Genomic DNA, 23,164 nt, shown 5'->3' on the forward strand with positions numbered 1-23,164 from the left:
TTCGGGCAGTAGAAACAGCAGCTCGGAAGCAAAGAACCTCACGAAGCAAGAACCTCACCTAGTTATAAAAAAAATTTCGCGAGTCAGACGAGTCCTTCCAAAATGAAGAAAGTTGTGTTATATAACTGCCGGTCCACACTAGGAAACTTTTGATTTTGCGTGAGAGAGAAAGAGAAAGAATATCATTCATCTCTCTCGCGGTACGGAGTTTCTCGTACTCGGAAACTTGTTTTGTTTTGTTATTCTTCTCAATCGTACAACAGCAAATCAATGCAATTAATACGTAGTTTCTGAAACAAAAGTTTCTATGTGTGGACATTAAGGAAACTTCAAAAGAGAATTAGAAAAAGTTTCTCAACAAAAGTTTCCTAGTGTGGACCAGGTCTAAGTGTTCTTAATTGTAGTCAATGGGGTAATGCCACCAAAGGTCAATACAAAAAATAGTTTGACAAATTTGTTATGAGTTTCTATTTCATTTTTTATTTAAATTTTTTTTTAAATGTTTGTTCATTTCCTTGATCATTTTTGAGTTACTTTGAAGCTAGCCATAATATGTTAGCAAAAAGTTAACTTGTTTTTTAGTTAACTCACAAAATCTTACAAGGTACATATGTACATACATACACATTCATATATCATTCATTCAAAATTGCATAAATGTCAACTTACCACAAAACTGAGATATCGAAATTTGCATTTATTCGTTTTTATTTCGATTATTTACCAAAATTTTTACCAAAAATTAATTGATTTTATTTTAATATTCGTTTTAGTTTTCTTGTGTTATTTAAAAGTTTTTTATTTATGTAAATTATTTTTATGTTTGAAGTTTTTCAAACGATTGTATTTTCTTAATTACATCATTATCGTTTTCAATCATGAAATATATCATAATCGCCCTTTAAAATAATATATTGGTACATCGCGGAGTCAACATTATTTACATGTAATGTCATCTCAAAGTTCAATCGTTTGGCTTTAAAATAAAGGTAACCTCTGTTACATTTTCTTTGATTTTCGAGATATCAAAAATTTTATCACTTCATACTTTTTTCAGTCAGTTGTGAAGGTTAAAGCCATTTTCTGAAGGGTAGGATATAATATGACCCGGGGGTAGAATATAATATGACACGATGTAAGTCATACTTTAAAATATAATTTCTGAGTACATAAAACTATCTAAATTTCATAACGATTGCTTTCTAATCAACAAATTTAAGACTGTTCAAACCAAATTCATAGGGCGACTCTAGGTTTTCAATACCAGCCTTAAGGTCCAAACACATACAATACTTTACGAAAAACTGCGACTGACAGCTACGCAACGTAAAAATAGTGATACCTAAAAAAATATTTAATTTAAAAATGGTGCACACACAAATCACAATTATACACAACAAAAAATACAAACAATAATTTCGACAGTTTTGTTTTTGTTTTCATTTTCTCTTCTCTTTCGTACGCCAAACTTGAAGATTTTTCAACTTTTTTACTTCGTGCACAAGTTTGACGTATTGATTGTGACCGCTATCATTTAAATACAAAGTACAAAAAAATTGCATTGATGACGTATCAAAAAATGTTGTTTAAGCCCCCTTCACACGAGTACACAAGTAATATGATCTGTCAAAATTTTGTGTAGAAGAGAACGGATGGGATCGTCTAAACGCAATATGTAACGAAACCATCACACATTGAGAGAGAATACGGATGGAAAATTTGACAGTCGTATGGCTCTCTTCATTTTTTAAAATGATTCAAAAAACGAGCAAGTCGCATTAGATCAGGGATGTATTTTTATGTAAACACATAAAAAAGTGAAACAGTTGTTTCATTTTACTTTGTTATTGTTTTATACCAATCGTGTAAACACAAAAAATATGTGTTTTATTTTATTTTACTTTCTCGTCTGAAGGGCCCTTTAAAAAGTATACAGTACTTTTCGCTTATAGTCACAACCCTTAATTGCACACAAATTGAGGACTATATCGCTAAAGCCGCATGGCCACACGTCTACATTTGATCAAAACTTGTTTATGTGTTAGTAATTTATTCCAGCAATCATTGAGGAAGAAGAAGCATAAATTTCATTTTTATTTAGATTTTGCGACGGCAACATCGTTTTTTTACGCATGCTGATAAAAAGTGCATGAAAAAATTTTATGCGTTGTGTCAACACTGAAAATTTTTACCATTAATATAAATGTCATTTTTTTATTTTTTGAAATTATTTTCTTATTAATAAAAATTTTTTTTATTAAAAACCTTCGAGATAATATGTCCAAAAAAATTAATTTTTGCATAGCTATAAAATATATAAAAAAAGAAGCAAAAGGACGTAAAGCGTCTGTGCATGAAAGAGTGGTACAAGAAAAGGAATGTATTTTCGCACAAAAATTTGCTCAATGAGCTCAAATTGAGTTCTCCAAATGATTTTCGAAATTATTTACGCATGGATGGAGATACATACGATAAAATTTTAAGTTTGGTTGCCCCGAAAATTCAAAATCGAGTATGAATTTTTTTCATCCATATTTCATTTACTTGCGGCAAAAAAATGTGATGTTGTCTCACCAAAAACTAAATAAAAATGAATTTATGATTCTTCTTCTTCAATGTATGCTTCTTCTGCTTCAATTTCTGTTGAAAATCAAAAGTGTTTTGATTTTCATCAAACCAGTGCGTGTGAGTTTTTTTTCACTAACACAATCCAAAAAAATCGTGTGTGTGTAAATTTGTTTGATAGTTGCCATCACCCTTAAAGTGATTATAAACAAAATTTTTTGTATATGCCACAATTTGCTTATAAAAAAAGTCTTATATATTAATTTTTTGTGAATATAAAAAATTTTAAAATTAATGTTTGAGTGTGTGCCAAACAATAGCAATTTACTGGTAAAAGTAAATTTTTCATAGATATGAGGCGAATAAAATTTTACTAGCTCTTTGGGCTACATAAATTTCTGACAAATGAAAATAAAAAATTTACAAAACAAAACATAAATAAATGAAAAACAACAATTTTTAAATTTACAATTTGATTTTTAAATCCATTTTATATTCAAGAGAGATTTATTTATAAGTGCCGGTTTAGATTGAGACTTCTGCTCTCACAGAGTAAAGATCGTGTGCGAATATTCTCACGCATGAATTAGTGTTTGCAATAATTTAATTTTTTACATATTTCAATTAATTTAAAAATAATTTATTTTTTCGAATGTTATGAGTATTAAAATGTTATTATATCTTTAATAAAAAATATATAACTATAAGATGAACTTAAACATACAGCTTATAGTAGTAGCAAAAATATGTATTTAAAAGTATTTTAGTATTTTTTCATAAATTTTTTATATAAATATTTACTTAAATAATTGAAACAATATTTAATATAACAAATATTAAAAAAATAGATTTATTCATTTATAAAATATTTAAAACAATAAATTAAGAATTATAAAAATGGCAACTCTTACACTCATAATTTCAAAAAGCAGGCATGCCTTAAAAGTCTCAATGTAAACATTTAAGATTTTACGAAGGGCATTTAAAAGAAAATTGAGAAAGTCCATTGAAAAAGTCCTCAATGTAAAAGAGGAGTAAAATTCATAAAGGACGTAAAAAATGTTTATTTTTACTGGAAGTGTTAAATTTTCGGGATTAATCAGCGAAAATTTGCAAAATTTATCACAGCAAGAAAAGATATCGCTTGGCACAGCAAATGCTAACACCATAGGAAAATTACAATCGACCATAGAACTTTGCTATCACACGATCTTTATTAAAGAAATAAATATTATTTTCATAAATTCATTACATTAAAAAATATTGCTAATATTATTTAAAAAATCAATAATGTTTTAGCTTGAATAAAATAAAAAAAATTTGAATTTGCATCTTGTTCTAAGTCACAACGTCGCAAAATATCTACCGCATTTATTTTTTTTTTTTTTTATTTATTATTGACATTTATTGTTGTGTGGTAAAATTTTAATTTAGAAGCAGATTTACATTTTTTGTATTGAAAATTCCAACGAATTAAATTATATGAATTTTTATAAAACTCTGTATGTCTGGTGAAAATTTTAAATGCTGAAATACCTGTTCATTTTTGTTATTAATACAAATTTAGAGTTAACACATGCTTAGAGTTAGGTACTGCTGTCAAAGAGTCGGACTACTTTGGTATGTAGTTTCCAAAGTATGTATATGGTACTAGCATACCCTGGGTTCTTCGCTACCCTAACCGAAATTAAATACATACAAAATTTTGTTTACTTTTATAGAAAATTAAAATTGATTAAAAATATTTTTAATGTTTCAGTTTTTTACGTTCAATATCATGTGAATAAATTCACATTCAGTAAGAAGCTTGTATTTTTAGTTTCACTCGTTTAGCTTCCACATTATAGAAAATTTGGAAAGTTCTATTTAAAAAAAAGTACTATAAAATACATCTTATAGATTCTCATTTCATCAAAAATTTTATGTTTCTGTATTCAATATTATATAGAATTCAAAAAATTTAATTTGATGAATGAAAAAGTCCCTTTCAGTAGATTCTCATTCACTAAGGTCCCTACATTTTATATATTATATTTCTATGTTCAATATCGTAAAAATATCAAAAAGTACCATCGGAAAAACGAAAAAGTACAAAATCTCTCTCAATAAATTCTCATTTAATAAGGACCGTGTGTCATGTTACCATTATAGAGAATCCAAAAGGTACCATTTGAAGAATGTACCAAAGAATATTACTCAGTCAAGGCCATGTATGCTAATATTTATGTTCCTAGGTTGAATATTTTAGAAAATTCAAAAAGTACCATTTATGGGATAAAAAGTCTTATTCAATGAGGACCGTGTATGTGCTTTCAAAAAGTACCAAACAATTTACTTGAACTTGGTTCTATATAGGCCTTAGTACTCGAACTCCAAAATAACATATCAATAGCTTATTTTGTGCGAGTAAATAAACTACTTTTTCAAATTTTATAAAATTGGCTCAATGAGTTTGAATAAAATGAAATTTCCCATTTTTCCCTTTTTTTGTACTTTTTTTTTCCAGTGAAATAACAAAAATTTTGTTTCAACAAATATAACAGAGTTAGTCCGTAATTTAATAGGAATACTTCAATAAATCGAAAAAGTTGTCTTAATGTGCTAAAAAAAGAACCAAAAATACAGTTTTCTCCCTTTTGCACCCAAAAAGGATCGAATTTTAAAAAAGTACGAAACAGGTGTCTCCTAATTTTGGGAGATATATTCAAAATATTTACAAAAATGTATAATCCTTTTTAATTACCTACTTATTCGTAATAAAAGTAAAATTTAATTTTTAACATAAAAACAATTTAGTTTGATTAAAAATAATAAATAGTATTTTTTTAATGCAAATTTTAATGTTTTTATTAAAAAATCACGTATTTATTTTTATACATTTTTTTTGCGGATGATACCGCATACATGAAAACCCTTCAATGTTTCTGAAAAACTCCAGTCTCACATCGGCGAATTGGAAAAATGGCTTGGCAAATGGAAAATAAAAGCCAATGTAACAAAATATACTCACGTCACATTTACTTTAAGGCGAGAAAATTGATAAATATATTGGTATCTATCTTGATCGCCGTTTAACATGGACCCAAAATATTGAAGCCAATGTTACACAAATAAAATTAAAGGCTGCTCAATTGTACTGGTTGTACAATCTTCTTTTGTACAAAACATGTGGAAACAGCCGCCTCGTCTAATGTTGAAAAATGGCAAGGAATAATAATATTCGTAGGGATCTTAAATCCCTATAATACGTGAAGAGATCAAACTCTCCAGTTTCCAGGGAATCATGAACGATTGAGAAGAATGGAAACACTGGGTTTTTCCAGATAATCAAATTATTGGCTTTTGTGTTGAAATTGCAGGGGCAGTTACAACCTTTGGTTAGGTTAAGATTTTAAAACTACTTTAAATTTCTACATAAAAAAGCTTCAATAAAGTATAAATAAAATGAAAAAAATATTTAAGACTATTTCAACGAAATTTTTAATATTTTTGTGACATAAAAACCAATTGCTTATATAAATATATATAACTTTAACCCCCATTATCTCAATGTATCTCGTTAGGTTAAATTGACAGTTTTCATACAAAAAATATTTTAACCGGTAGAATATATACGGGTTAAACGATAACCGGAGTTGGAGTTAATGGGGCTAAATATTATTTTTTTTGCCAATGTTGTATAAGTAGTGAAAATTATTTTTTATGTCATTTGAAAGAAACATCACCAATTTTCTAATACTAAAAATATGACGCTACACAAGAAAAAAGAGAAACACCAAAAGCAAACAAAAAATATTAAAATGTCGGTAGAATTTTTATAAATTGAAAAACATGAATAAAAAGTTAATTTAAAATAAAAGGTAATGCTATATTTAAATATATATTTTTATTATAAATAAAATTTTAATAAATATCCCATTTTTCCTTCTTATTTTTCACATCACATACATTTCCGGGAAATATTAGAAAAAGTGAAATCTTCCTAAATGTCAAGAAGAGTAAGTGTAAACGGTCTAGATTTGCAAAAAGATTTCAAACGAAATCTACTAATCTACTTCGTGTATGTGTAAATGGGGTATTAAAACATTTTCAAACATTAGTTTGAATTTTCAGATTTTCTTTTTTAGATTCAGAGATTATTTTAGAATCATAAACATTTTTTCGAATAATTTCAAATAAGTGACTACCAAATTCAGCTTTGAAAGTTTTTGTCACCAGTAAAATACACATCAACACTTCTGTAGAATTTTCCATTAAAATACGGCATACATAATACCATATTCTGTAATAGATTTTCAACATAGTCATAGTAAGGTTGAATGGAAAATTTAAAAAATGAAGTCTTAGACTTTTTCCAATAATTTTTCTAAATAATAACCCATATACATACTTAGGTTTTATATCATAAGAAAAATCGTTTTAAACTAGTGTAATTCATAGCTGAATGTTATATTCCAGATAATTTGTTAAAATTCATTTAAGAAGAAGAGGAAGCTACCGGAAGAATGCGCATAAGAACCAGCTTTTTCCCAATAACATTTTAACATCATTTAATCTTAGTATTAAAAGATGAATATTATATTTTGTCGCAAAATTTTCCAAAGCGAAAAAAGTTTTTACAATTACTATTATTTTTTTTATAATTAGTTTAAGGTAAAGAGTAATTAATATTCGGCATAGCCGAATGTAGCACTCTAACTTGTTATTAGTTAAAATTATAATTATTAATATCTTACCATGGTAGAAATGCGGGTCCTGATATATGCGTATCAATTTCATCCTCGGTTAAACCCATTTCTAAATAGGTTTCATACCATAATTGCTCTTGTATTGGTGCTATTGTAAAACTTATACCCATCATTGCCATCCAATCAATGTGCTCAACCCACTTCGACCAATTCCACCATACGAAGCTATAACCCCACGTACAGACATTTTGATAATAAATAACAGAACTAAATGATTTTGATGTTATATTAACATAAGGCAATTCGATGTCATCTTCGATATTTATATGCTTATTGTACCAATAAATTGTTTTATGAAGATAGTACTTCAGATAGTGATGGAATCCTTTAGCTGCAGACACTGCATCGTATCCAATAATGACAATTTTATTGGTTGTTGTTTTATATATCTATTATGGAAATAAAAAGAGATACAAATATGTTACACATATTATTAAGACATACTAAAAAACGTTTTTTTGTCCACATATTCCCAATGTTATCTAGCTAAAAATCTGAAACCGGAAACCGTTTTGTTCTTTTTTTTTCAACCGACGGATTTCAAATGGTTTGTATTTACGAACTATTCGACTGGACGGTATTTTGTGTTGATAGGTATATTATCTATGAAATTTTTTATAAAATTCGAAAAGAAATAACATTCTTATATACAAGCTTTTTGTAGGTAAGCTTTATTAAAATTTAATAATTATAATAAATTTTATTTTTTTAATATAAACTTATATACATATGTATATATGTTAATGGCATAAATTTGAGTAGAAACAACGGTATTATTCACTGTATCATAATTATTTTCTCAACAACTAAAGAATGATAATTATGCAAACATATGTTAATTACAACCATTTCAAGTTGCAAATAACCATTAAATGTTATAAACGGCCCTATCTAATATTTTGAAAATTTTACAGAAGAAGTAAATAACCATTTTAACTAAAAAGTTAGAATCAATCAGCGCGACATATTTTCTTAAATTAAAATTTAGTGTCCGACCAACCGAACGTTCAGGCTCTGAAAACTTTTAAATGTGTAAAACAGAAGGTGTGCATCGTTTCCAGAGAAATTCACACAGTTTGGTTGTGTATAAAATCAAATAGAAATTTATGCATGATATTTTCAAATTTTAATATTTTTAACTCCAACACAGATAATTTCACTTATATTTTTAGTATTAGTATTAGTTTATATATTTTTAATATTAGCTAAAAATACATAATTTATGTTACATCCCTTATCACAGCATCACTCTCTGGCCCATAGTGCAATGTCCAATTATGAATAAAATTTGAAAAAAATTAGTCGACATGTACTATGAGACATAGAGCGAGTTGGAGCTAAAACGTGTAACAGCGTATAAGCGGCGTCATGAAATAACTCCCCAAAACAAAAATGAAATAAGTCCTCAAATTTGGGGACTTATTTCATTATGAAATAATTCCCCAATTTAAAAATGAAACAAGTTAGAGTGCTATATTCGGCTGAGTCGAATCTTAAATACCCTCCACCAGCTACTTTTATATTAATACTTTTTTAATTGATCAAATATTTGTAGAAATAAGTTTTCTCATGTCTTAAATAGAAGAACCCCAATTAAACAGCTTAAATCTGTTACAATTCCAAGATTTCTTGAACATTACAAACCCCATTTTCTTTTATAATTTTATAGCGCCCTAATGTATACATGTGTGTGAAAGATTTAAGGATTTTCAAAATACATATATATAATTTTGTTCTACACAAATTAATAATACAACTAGTTAAATACGGTTAAATTGCATTTAGGGGCAGGACCTAGTATGGGAGATATGACCAATTATAGACCGATCGTAAAAAATTCTTTAAGCTAAATTTCTGTACATAAAAGCTATATTTCAGTCAAATTTTGTATCTATATCGTAATTTAGTAGTAAGTAATGTGTGTTCAAGTGATTTTCTGAAGCACTGTTGCCAACTTTTTTCCCAAAAATATCGCTAAAGTCGACTGAAAAATAGCTAGAAAATAGCTAAATTCAAGACATTTTGAAAAATTTAGCGATAAATCGTCAAAATAATATTTATTATATGATTCTGAAAAGAAATAGCTAAAAAAACTAGCTAAATTTTTCAGATTTTTTATATTATTCTAAAAAGTCAGCGATTTATCGCTAAAATCTATATACATACGTAGGAATGGGATAGTGATACAAACACATCTTATAACAAACACATAAGATAATCTTTTTTTATGTTAAATATTTTCACTTTGGGTTAGGAAAAATGTCAAGTTGAGGTTAATTTCGATATGCGACCCTATACAGATTGCTTTAGAAATGTTGTAAAGATAAATTGAATTTCGAAATGCTGGCCTTTATGGATCGATCCTTTATTTTCGGCATAAGAGTAATTTTTATTTTTCCATTACAATACAATTACAAATTATATTCTAACCTAATTTACCGAGCAGGGTGACGATAACCATACGACCGTTGTAGTGTAGCAGACCAGGATCTCTGCTGGGAATCGAACCCACAACACAGGGTATACAGAGGCGTCACGAGCAAAAAACTATTTCCCTCTCTTTCGCACAAAACGAATTCAATAATTTTTTTTAGCTGTATTTTATATACCTCTTCTCACCAAACAATTTCAAAATCAAACAAAAGCTGATTTTAGACTTTTTTAAATGTCAAAAGTGACACCTCTGTATACTTTGTGCCCACAACCCCCAGACTGACAGGCTAGCACACTACCAACTAGCCTACCGGGGCACCCAAGATTATTATTATACACTCCTTTTGTGGGAAGTTTATCTGCAATATCGATATGCGGCCCTATACGCCTTAGAAATGTTGTAAATTTTTAGGACTTTATGGATCGATCCTTTCGTCACTTTTTTCCAATGTTCGCTAATTTTTAGAATTATGGTAAATTTTATTATCATATCACTCATTTACTAAAAGACTAGAATAATTAAATATTCGTTTTTTAATTGAGTACAACAAAATATACCCCTTTTAAAGTTTTTCGTATAACTTTACCTGTACGCACAAATATTTGCTCCTAATTATGTTCTTCAGAGCATTCAAAATAAGTATAATACACACAGCTAAAACTCAAATAATTTACATTGAATGCATATTTTTATATACATACATACATACATACATACATATATGTAAATATCGTCATTCGTAGCAACTTTTAAGCGATATTATCAATATATAAATGAATAAAAACTCCTTAAAATCTAAAGAAAAATCGCTAGATTTCCCGCTAATAGCTAAATCATATTTTTCCCCGCAAAATGGGATTAAAAATCGCTAGATTTGACGAGAAAATAGCTAAATTGGCAACAGTGTTCTGAAGGAACCTTGCATTAGTTTGTATACTAAACTAATATTTGTGCCAAATTTTGTATATTTGGTAATGAGTAATGTGCGTTTAAGAGATTTTCGTAAAAGGAGCTATGAACAATTATGTATATAAAGACAAAATTTCAAAATTCTGTATCTATATCATTATTTGGTAATGAATATTGTGCATTAAAGTGATTTTCTGTAGGGGACCTAGTATGAGAGCAATGATCAAATATGGAACGATCGTAAAACTATTTTATAGTGCAATTTATGTATATAAGAACAATATTTGTGCTAAATGTATGGATATCAATATTTTGTAATGAGTTATGTGCGTTGAAGTGATTTTAGGAGGAGGGAGGGAACCTTGTAAGGGAGCTATGACCAAAGATGAACCGATCGTGAAAAAATTTTGAAATAACATTTCTGTGTACAAAAATAGTATGTATGCCAAGTTTTTTATGGGTATCACTATTTGGTAATGAGTTATGTGCCTTTAAGTGTTTTTCTGAAAGAGACCTTGCATGGGAGCTATGATCAATTATGGACCGATAGGAAAACAATTTCACAGTAATATTTCTGTGTATGTGAGCAATACTTATTCCAAATTTTATATGGATATTATAATTTAGTAATGAGTTATGTGCGTTTAAGTAATTTTCGGGAGGGGACCTTGTATGATAATATTTCCATGCATATGAGCAATATTTGTACCAAATTTTATATGGATATCTTAATTTAGTAATGAGTTATGCGCGTTTAAGTGATTTTCGGGAAGGGTCCTTGTATGGGAGCTATGACCAATTATGGACCGATCCGAAAAAATTTCATAATAATATTTCTGTGCATATGAGCAATACTTATTCCGAATTTTATATGGATATCTTAATTTAGTAATGAGTTATGCGCGTTTAAGTGATTTTCGGGAAGGGTTCTTGTATGGGAGCTATGACCAATTATGGGCCGATCGGAAAAAAAAGTTCATAGTAATATTTCTGTATGTGAGAGCAATACTTGTACCAAATTTTATATGGATCTCTTAATTTAGTAATGAGTTATGTGCGTTTAAGTGATTTTCGGGAGGGGACCTTGTATGGGAGCTATGACCAATTAAAAAAAAAAAGCTTTCACAGTAATATTTCTGTGCATATGAGCAATACTTATTTCAAATTTTATATAGATGACTTAATTTAGTAATGAGTTATGCGCGTTTAAATGATTTTCGTGAAGGGTCCTTATACTTATAATACAATACTTATTCCAAATTTTATATGGATATCTTAATTTAGTAATGAGTTATGCGCGTTTAAGTGATTTTCGGGAGGGGACCTCGTTTGGGAGCTATGTCCAATTATGGACCGATCCAGAAAATTTTTTCTCTCAATGAATTCCATTGACATAAGATTTTAATTTGTAAAATTTTGTGAAGATATCGACATTCTGACGGAAGTTATTAACAAAAAACTCATTTTCCGGAAATATGTACTTTTGTATGGGAGGTATATGAAATTATGGACCGATTCTGGCAATTTTCAGCAGGAATCAAGATCTTGTGTAGAAACGAATGTGTGATGACTTTCATGAAATTATCTTGACAGACGGACGGACATAGATAAATCGACTCAGAATTTCATAAGGACCCAGAATATATATACTTTGTTCGGTCTCAGATGAATATTTCTTGGTGTTACACACGGAATGACAAACTTATATATTTTTTAAACAAATAAGATCGTAATTTAAAAACTAATTGAAATTATGGCTCAAAAAAGAAAATAATTTTTTTTTTTAACAAATCCCAGGATTAATTTTAAAAATCCCGAGTTTCTGGATATAATGTTTAATTTACATTTTCAACAATTTTTGATGATGTTATTCGCGGATTTACTTTTACCATATTGATTATTTTGCGCTCTTCTCGTTCTGATAGTCTTCTTGGTCGATCAGATCGTGGCTTGGACGTTAAAATTCCGGTTTCTTTGAAGTTGTTAATTACTCGCTTGAAAGACGAATACGTTCTTCCAATAATTTGGCCAATTTTTATTAAGATTTTCCCTTCATTCCACAATTTAATAATAACACAGACCAACGATGAAGAAACCTTGCAAATAATTTTTACTAATCCCAGTATTATTTCGTGTGCTGATCACGAATAAATAAAATATAAATGAGTAATGTTTGCTCGTAATCGATAAACTCAAAAACTACTGGACGAAACGTGACCAAATGTATATATTATATAGGGCGTGAGGAGTGTTCCTGTAAAGTTTAGTTATTGTCCGATATATAGCGAATTAGTATTAGATTTTCGCATATTACATCTTAAATACATACATATTTTTTTTTAATTTTACAGATATTAAGATTCTCATTTAGACAGTACTATAAGATATTTATTTCTGAAATTTTTTGCGTAGAACACCAAAAAGAGTGAAAAAGGAGGAACATTTTGTTACATTTGTACCAAAAATACATTTATTTCATATATTTCTTTATTAACACAATATCGCGAATAATTGTCCAAGATCTTCGCAGCACATATAAATGTAGAATATTGCAATTCTGTCAAATCTATTAAATACATTTGTAAATATGTAAACAAAGGCAGTGAATCACTGCCAGTGATATGGCTATTTTTGGAGTAGCTCCTGAAAATAATATTGACGAAATTCGTCAATATCAGATCGGGAGATACATCAGCAGCAATGAAGCTATTTAGCGCATATTTTCGTATCCGATACATGAAAGATATCCGACTGTAATGCATTTGGCTGTTCACTTAGAAAATGGACAAATAGTGTATTTTACATCAGAAAATGTTATCCAAAGATCCGCACAACCACCAGTATCAACATTAACAACATTTTTTCATTGTGTCAAAGTGATTATTTTGCAAAAACGTTATTGTATTCAGAGGTTCCACGATATTATACTTGGAACACGTCAAGTAAAGAAATCAAACGTCTTAGAAAAGGAAAAACTGTAAATGACCATACAGACATATCGAACTATGCTCCCGGAGGTACAAGAAAAACATTTTTAATTTCCCTAATATTAGCAATCGCTTCTTCTGGAATTGCAGCCACTTTATTAGATGGAGGACGAACAGCTCATTCTGCTTTAAAATTAAATCTTAAAATACATCTTGAAGACACGCCAACATGCAATATTTCAAAATCATCTGGAATGGGAAAGGTTTTCCAACAATGCACAATTATTATTTGGGATGAATGCAAAATGTCGCACAAAAAGGCTTTGGAGGCATTGGATCGAACGTTGAGAGATTTGCGTAGTAATGAAAAAATTGTTGGGGATGCTCTTATTTTATTATCAGGCGACTTTAAGCAAACATTACCTGTGATAACGCAATCAACACCAGCGGACGAGGTAAACGCATGTTTGAAAGCATCTTATTTATGGCGGTTCTCTTACTGAAAATATGGGAGTAAACTTACAAAATGATCAATCAACCCATTTATTTGCAAAACAGTTGTTGAACATTGGAAATGGAAAAGTTCCTATAGACGGAACAACAGGCTTAATAACATTACCTGTTGACTTTTGTGTTACTATTGAATCTATAGAAAATTTAATTTCAAAGGTATATCCTAAAATAATACGTAATTATACCAATCATCAATGACTCAGTGCTCGCGATATATTAGCTGCAAAAAACATAGGCGTCAATGAAATCAACCTCGAAATTCAAAACAAGATTAATGGTCAAGCTAAAAAATACAAATCAGTTGATGGCGTTGTGGATTCCAATCAAATTGTAAATTATCCAATGGAATTTTTAAATTCGCTTGATTTGCCTGGTACACCGCCTCATATTTTGGAATTAAAAATTGGTGTACCAATTATTCTTTTACGATATATGAATGTAAATCCACCACGTCTATGTAATGGGACTAGATTGGTTGTAAAACAATTGTTAAGCAATATTATTGAAGCAACTATATTAACTGGTAAATACAAAGGAGAAAACGTACTAATTCCACGTATACCAATTACATCGTCTGATATGGAATTCGAATTTAAACGTATTCAGATTCCAGTGCGTCTAGATTTTGCTATGACCATAAATAATTCGCAAGGTCAGTCGTTGGAAGTCTGTGGGTTAAATCTTGAAACTCCATGTTTTTCGCATGGTCAGCTATACGTTGGATGTTCACGTGTTGGAAAACCATCAGCACTATTCATACTGACCAATGAGGGTAAAACCAAAAATGTTGTTTATCATAAAGCATTGCAATAAATTTTAGAAAAATACAAAAGAATGACATAATTTAAAAACATTGTTGGTTTAAATATTATATTACTAAAATAAAAGTTATATTACTTAATAACAGGGCACAGCTAGTAATTAAATAAATAACTATAGAAATAACATTATTTCTCAGCTAAACTCATATTTCAATATTCAATTGGGTATTATTTCGCCAAATTTGTATAAATTATTAAAGTACATATATTTGTTAAACATTTTTAACACAATATTTAATTAACAAATATTTTAAATATAAACATATTTATTGTTAAACAAAATAATAGAAACAACATTTAAGAACCATAAATATGGCAACACTAACAAAAAAATGTCGCACGCCTTTTGAGTCTCCATCTAAACTTTCATTATTTTACGAAGAGCATTTAAAAGGGAATTAAGAAAAAACCCTGCGACATGTCCCCTCACACATCCCTTTCATATTAACAAAATATTCACTTCTAAAAATAAAATTTTTTGTCCAATTTTTAAACCATGAACATATATGGGCGCTTAATCGGGGTCGATTGTAAAATTCGGTAGAGAGATTTTGGCTTGTACAAAACTTTCTTCTGTATATCGAATTTCATAACTATACTCGCATTATTAAGCCAGTAATGTGCGTTAAAGTCATTTTCTGAAGGGGCCTAATATGGGGGGTAGGGTCAATTATGGACCGATTCTCATAACTTTCAATAGAGAGATTTATGAAACTTACTTATGTATGAATTTCAGCACTATACTCGTATTTTTAAGACAGTAGTGAGCTTTAGTCATAGAGGGGTACCTTATATGGGGAGTAGAGTCAATTATGGACGGACCGAATTTCAGCGCTAGTCTCGTATTTTTAAGCCAGTAATGAGCGTTAGTCATTTTTTTGGGGAGATCATATATCATTTATGGACCGATCCTCATAAAACTTGTTATGTATGTCTGTTAAAGCAGTTTTTCGGAGGGCCACTTGTATGGGGGCTATGCGAAAACATGAACCGATATTACTCATTTTCAATACCAAACAAACCTTAACCATAAAATTTCTGTGGAAAATTTTAACTCTCTAGCTTTTTCCGTTCGGACTCTATCGTGCTTTCAACAGACAGACGGACGGACAGACATGGCTAGATCGTCTTAGAATTTAATAAGGACCCAGAATATATATATACTTTTGTTATTCTATGATCAATATTTCGTGTGTTACAATCGGAATGACAAAATCAATATACCCCCCATCTTTTTTGATGGGGGTATATATACATATCGTCAGGTTTGACCCATACGCCAAACACTTGTTATTGAGAAAAACAAATAAGAAGGTTTATATAAACTTTTCTCAAAATTTACGTAATCGATTTTTTTTTTAATTTTCACACTTGATTTCGACATATGTTTTGAACAAAATTATAAATTTACACACCGTTATGTAAAATTGGAAAAAAGTTATTAAGATTTTAATGAAAACAAAAATTCGTGTTTTATGGTCTATATCAATTTTTTATTTTTGTTTTCCTTTTTTAGGGTCTATATCCATACAAAATGAGTATTTTTTATGCCCACCATCGAAAAAGATCCGAACGAAAATAGCTAGAAGGCTGAAATTTTTCACAAATATTTATACCCTACACCACTTTAGTGGGGAGGGTATATTGGAATTGTGCTGATGTTTGTAACATACAAAAATATTCGTCCTAGACCCACCTTAAAGTATACCAATCGGCTTAGAATCGTTTTCTGAGTCGATTAAACTTTGTGCGCAAGGTACAGGTCGCAATTTTCAAGATAATTGGATGAAATTTGGCACGTACGTTTTATTTGACCCAAGGACGAAGATATTGGTTAAAATCGGTCCATTATTTCAACTAGCCCCCATAGAACAGAACCCCCTGAAAAGGGCTTCTGAGCTCATAATTATGTTAAATATACAGATATATCGATAAAATGCGGCACAACTAAGTTTTATAGAAGTCTTGATGACCCTGCCAAATTTCATAAAGATCGGGCCCCATTTGACCCTAGCTCCCATACAAAGTCCCCTTCAGAAAATTTCTTGAATGTTCCAAATTAACTTATAAACACAAATATTGCGATGAAATTCAGCACAATAAAATATTATGTAAATATAAATATATTCACAAAATGTTATCGGGCTTGGTCCATATTTGCCCCTAGCCCCCATATAAAGCCTCTTTTAGAAAATTAATTTTTCATCCATAAATTGCTTAAATGTATCGGAACAAGGGAATATTGAAGATAAATGCTTTATTATGAAAAATAAATCACATTTAATATTCATAACTGGTGTAGGGTATCATATGGTCGGCCACGCCCGACTATACTTTCTTACTTGTTTTTATTGATGTAGGTTGCTTGGTATTGAAAATGGACAGTATCGGACAACAATTTCACCCATAGCCCCATATACATACATAAGTGTCCGCCCAGAATACAGGTTAAATAGTCAAACCTGGCTTAGAAATACCAGTATAGCGATGAAATTCAACAAAAACTAGTTTTATAGGAAGCACAAACACTCTACAAAATTTTATGAGGATCGGCCCATAAGTGACCCTGCCCTCATATATATAACAAAATGTCAGAAAAACAATTAAATACCACTTAATTAATAATTTCTTCAAAAAAAAAAACGGAGTTGGTGATGAAAATTGCATTTTTTACTTCGGCACTCAAATTATTTATGAATTGTTGTTGTTTATGTGCAAAATTTTCACTAAATTTGTAAGATGGTGTTACCAGACCAGCACATATTTTATATGTATACAAAAACTGCCAAATTATGTATGCTGAAAAATAACAATCAGTGTAATAGATCTGTCAAAATCCATATACAAATTAGGGTTCTATAAATCGACTTTCGAATAATCGAACAATCGACTTTTTGTCGAAAAAAGTCGAAAAGTCGAAGTCGACTATTTTGTTCCAAAAAAGTCGATAACTCGACTATCGTCTATGAAAAAAGTCGAAAAGTCGACTTTGTAAATAAAAGTCGAAAAGTCGAAAAGTCGGAAAGTCGAAAAAAGTCGAAAAGTCGAAAAAAGTCGAAAAGTCGAAAAAAATCGATAAGTCGAAAAAAGTCGAAGAAAGTCGAAAAAAGTCGAAAAGTCGAAAAAAGTCGAAAAATCGGAAAAAGTCGAAAAGTCGGAAAAAGTCGAAAAGTCGAAAAGTCGAAAATAGTCGAAAATTTTAAAAAAGTGGAAAAGAGGTCAAAAACTCTAAAATAGTCGGAAAAACTCGAAAAAAGTAAAAAAATAGTTGAAAAAAGTCGAAAAAAAGTCGAAATAAGTCGAAAATAGTCAAAAAGTCGTAAAAAATCGAAAAGTCGAAAAGTCGGAAAAAGTCGAAAAGTCGAAAAAAGTCGGAAAAAGTCGAAAAAGTCGAAAAAAGTCGAAAAGTCGAAAAAAGTCGGAAAAAGTCGAAAAGTCGAAAAAAGTCGGAAAAAGTCGAAAAGTCGAAAAAAGTCGGAAAAAGTCGAAAAGTCGAAAAAAGTCGGAAAAAGTCGAAAAGTCGGAAAAAGTCGAAAGGTCGAAAAGTCGACCATTTATAAAATACTAAAAGTCGAAAAGTCTAAAAGTCGACTTTTAAATAAATGAAAAAGGTCGAAAAGTCGAAAAATCGACTTTTCATAAAATGGAAAAAGTCGAAAGGTCGAAAAGTCGACTTTTAACTAAATGCAAAAAGTCTAAAAGTCGAAAAGTCGACTTTTCGTTTCAACTATAGAACCCTAATACAAATAATGTAAACAAGAGTTTTAAAAACACCTTGTTATGTGTGCTTTGATCTACGTTTTTGTTATGGCAGTGACGCAAAACAATAGTGATTAATTTGTTTTCAATTTTTGTATGAAAATTGTGGTCTATACGCCAAACAATGGCATATGGAGCAAAACAATATTTATTTAGTCTTAAAATTGTGTATATAGACCAAAGTTAACACCTGATATCTCGGAAATCGTATCAAATTTTGAAAAATGGGTTTCGGAATATGAAAGAGGATGTCCAAATTATATATAATCCACTCCTAACTCAATTTTTTTAAAAATGGTCGGTGGGTCAAACCAATAATATACTGACGATATTTTTTTTACTATTAGCTGTAAATTTTATATCTTTTTGTAGTAATTTATTTTTTATTAAAAAAATTTCATTTTAATAAGCTAACAGATGAAAAAATAATTTTCTTTTGAAAAAAATAAAAAAACAAAATTATTGGAAGTGGCTACACTTATACCTGTGTGATAGTAATAGCATACGATCTTTATGCTGTGAGAGCAGAGTAGAAATAAAGCAACTACCAAAATTACGAACGTGTGACAAAAGCAATATTGAAACAAGAAAGAACGTATAGTCGGGCGTGACCGACCATATGATACTCTACACCAGTTATGAATATTAAATGTGATTTATTTTTCATAATAAAGCATTTCCTTGTTCCGATATATTTAAGCAATTTATGGATGAAGAACTAATTTTCTGAAAGAGGCTTTATATGGGGGCTAGAGGCAAATATGGACCAAACCCGATAAAATTTTGTTTAATATTTATTTGTGCTGAATTTCATCGCGATAATTGTGTTTATAAGTTAATTTTGGACATTCAAGTAATTTTCTGAAGGGGACTTTGTATGGGAGCTAGGGTCAAATGAGGCCTGATCTTTATGAAATTTGGCAAGGTCATCAAGGATTGCATAAAACTTAGTTTTCGATATACATACATTTTGTATGGAGAGCAAAATATCGTCTTGTGCAAAGCGAATTCAGATAAGGTGGTGGCAGTTCTGCAACAACAACATTTTACATGTATTTTGTTTTTGCATTTGATTTACGTAGATGTCAAAAACCATAAGTACGGCGAATTCATTTGATGAAAAATTTTTGTAAAATGTTTATATTTTATTAAAAAATAATGATAAAGATATTAAAATTTGTGAGGAAAATATATTCTGAATTGAATAATGTTTGTTTCAAACGAAAAATTCTATTCCGGCAGATTAATTTGCAAAATTTAAGTGAGTGCCTGAAGTTAAGTAAAACTTAATTTTTTGTGAAAAATAAATATAAAAAAGTACATATTCATGAAAATATATTACGAATGAATGAATATTTGATGCGAATGGATAATTCTACTCCGGCGGAGTAATTTTCAATTTTTGGCCATAATGTAGCAGTCGCCAGATGGGTAAATACCTCATATGGGTTTTGTTATATAAAGCGTTCCGGAACAGACTTTTTTTAGTTAATCTCTTTAATTTGTTAACATTTAATAGATTTCAAAATTAAGCCATAACGTAGAAGTCAGCTGCCGCCAGCCGGGTAAATACTTCATATGCGTTTCTTAATATTAAGTGTTCCGGAAGAGATTTTTTTAATTAATCACGTTATCTACACAATTTTAATATAAAATATAAAACAATATTGTGTAATATGTTAATATTTAATAGAAAAAATATTTTTCTTAAATAACATATTTGTATACATACCAATTATGCCATTATTTAAATAAAATGATATTTGTTTACGTGATGCTTGGTATTTTCAGATTTTTTACATAAATAATTGAAAATATTATCGAAGTTTTTCTCCGTTTAACGGAAATTTTTAAATATAAAAATGTAACCAATAACAAACTTTGACAGCTACGTAAACCAGGAGAATTAAGAAAAAAATTATCAGCTGATTGAATAACACCACCTTATATGAATTCGCCTTGGTCTTGTGTTTGGCGACATTGTGGTTGAGATAGATCAAGATTAGGGTTCTATAGTTGAAACGAAAAGTCGACTTTTCGACTTTTTGCATTTAGTTAAAAGTCGACTTTTCGACCTTTCGACTTTTTCCATTTTATGAAAAGTCGATTTTTCGACTTTTCGACCTTTTTCATTTATTTAAAAGTCGACTTTTAGACTTTTCGACTTTTAGTATTTTATAAATGGTCGACTTTTCGACTTTTTCCGACTTTTCGACTTTTTCCGACTTTTCGACTTTTTCCGACTTTTTTCGACTTTTTTCGACTTTTCGACTTTTTTCGACTTTTCGACTTTTTTCGACTTTTTCCGACTTTTCGACTTTTTCCGACTTTTTGATTTTTTACGACTTTTTGACTATTTTCGATTTATTTCGACTTTTTTTCGACTATTTTTTTTCCTTTTTTCGAGTTTTTCCGACTATTTTAGAGTTTTTGACCTCTTTTCCACTTTTTTAAAATTTTCGACTCTTTTCGACTCTTTTCGACTTTTCGACTTTTTCCGACTTTTCGACTTTTTCCGACTTTTTTCGACTTTCTTCGACTTTTTTCAACTTATCGACTTTTTTCGACTTTTCAACTTTTTTCGACTTTTCGACTTTTTTCGACTTTCCGATTTTTTGACTTTTCGACTTTTATTTACAAAGTCGACTTTTCGACTTTTTTCATAGACGATAGTCGAGTTATCGACTTTTTTGGAACAAAATAGTCGACTTCGACTTTTCGACTTTTTTCGACAAAAAGTCGATTGTTCGATTATTCGAAAGTCGATTTATAGAACCCTAATCAAGATATATTAATTATAAGGTAGTGTCGTCGGCGAATTCAGAAATACAGAGCGAATTCATTTTATTTTTTATATATGGAGTTTGCCAGCACGCTGTCAAAATACATGTAAAAAAATCAAAAGTGTATTAGCAAAAAACAATCAGCTACTCCGTTAAACTACCTTATAATTAGAGTAATCGGCCCGGTTTTTAATAACCGGTTTTTTGGTTAAGTCGGTTTCGATTTTTCTGAAAAGCTCACATTTCGAATATTGAAGAAACCGGGTTTTTCTCCTCAAATAGCCGGTTTTTTTTCTAAATGTGTGTTTTCATGGATTTTAGTGTATTAAAAACTTAAAAAATATTTTCTTTTAATGTATAATTTTCTTATTTGTTTGTTCATCTGGCAAAAGCTGTTTTAAAAAAAGCTGTTTTAAAAGCCAATTACACAGTAGAATGATACTAGATCAGCCAAGCGCAGAAAGAGAGATGCTAAGAAACTGTTATTGTAGTGGTGAGCAGTGTGACCATTTTGGCATTTTTGCAGCTAGATTTAGCATTTTTTATTTTGATTTAGCTGTAAAATTTTAATTTAGCATTTTTATAAAATATTTTTAGCATTTTAAGCTTTTTTTGCAATTTTAGTATATAAACAAAAAAAGACAAATTTTTGCAAACATGATTTATATTGGAAATAGGTTTAACCGGAAAAAATCAGAATTAAATGTCTACCCAAACACAAGCAACAAGAAATATGAGAAATGTAATAATTTAGACTGTAATTCAAAATAATGCAAAAAGATTCATGAAGATAAATAACTTAAAATTACGCCAATACAAGTGAATACTTTAAAATGTTGTATTCTAAAATATTTTTCTGGAACCCAATGCTTCTTTAAATTCGAGGTGATAGAAATAATTCAAGATATTTCATATATTTTTACAAATACGTTCAGTACGCTATTTTACAAACTAATACTTTTTTTTGCTCATGGAATGAAACATATAATTTTGGAAAAGGCTATGTATGACGGTTAATTAACAAATTTTATTTTTTCCTATACGAAATAAAGAGGTTTTAATTTTTATCATCCTTCAGGAGTTCTTGTTAATTTATTGAAAATAAGTACTGAAAAAAATCAATAATATATAATTAAGACTTTCTCATCCTACTTTCTGTTCTTTTTATTTTTACCAAATTTTTAGTAATTTTGTTGTCACGTTTTTTTTTTTTTTAATTAAAAAAAAATACATAAATTTCGAAAATATTATTGACAATTTATTCCAGAATTACAAACTTACGGATTTGAATATATCTCTCAATTCATTTTATACATTCTCATATATATTTTTCCGAAAAAATCTTGGAAGTATGAGTTATAAACCTGACATCTATTCACCGAGATTTAAAATTATTTCAACGGAATTTTCAATATTTTTGTGACATGAAAAACATTTTTAAAGTGTTTTGAGGAAGACAAATAAAATTGTTTATATAAAAAAGTAAAACTAGAAATATTATACTTTTCCTTCCGAAAACACATATAGGTTTTATACCATGAGCAACTAGTGTAATTAATAGAGTTTTAATGCAATTTTTGCATTCAGAAAAATTTTAAAGTTAGAGACATTACATATTGCTAAATTTACAAAAATTTTGAAATAATTTTTAGCATTTCTGTTTATCTTAATACCACGGAACTTAATTTTTTACCCTACTCCACTA

General features: G+C 29.4%; 1 protein-coding gene across 1 annotated transcript in view; it reads right to left on the reverse strand.

Moving 5' to 3' along the window:
- The window catches only part of LOC119616482 (alpha-N-acetylglucosaminidase), a 110,879-nt gene that overhangs the window by 12,644 nt on the left and 75,071 nt on the right, over positions 1–23,164 (reverse strand). The window contains exon 3 of the mRNA XM_037972843.1: positions 7,302–7,702. Within this exon, the coding sequence (XP_037828771.1) occupies positions 7,302–7,702 (401 nt within the window). The remainder of the gene's footprint in view (positions 1–7,301; positions 7,703–23,164) is intronic.

This window comes from Lucilia sericata, unplaced genomic scaffold (assembly GCF_015586225.1).
Source record: "Lucilia sericata isolate MDLA Ls3-8-SP2 unplaced genomic scaffold, ASM1558622v1 Contig000074F_arrow, whole genome shotgun sequence".
Taxonomy (NCBI): Eukaryota; Metazoa; Arthropoda; class Insecta; order Diptera; family Calliphoridae; genus Lucilia; species Lucilia sericata.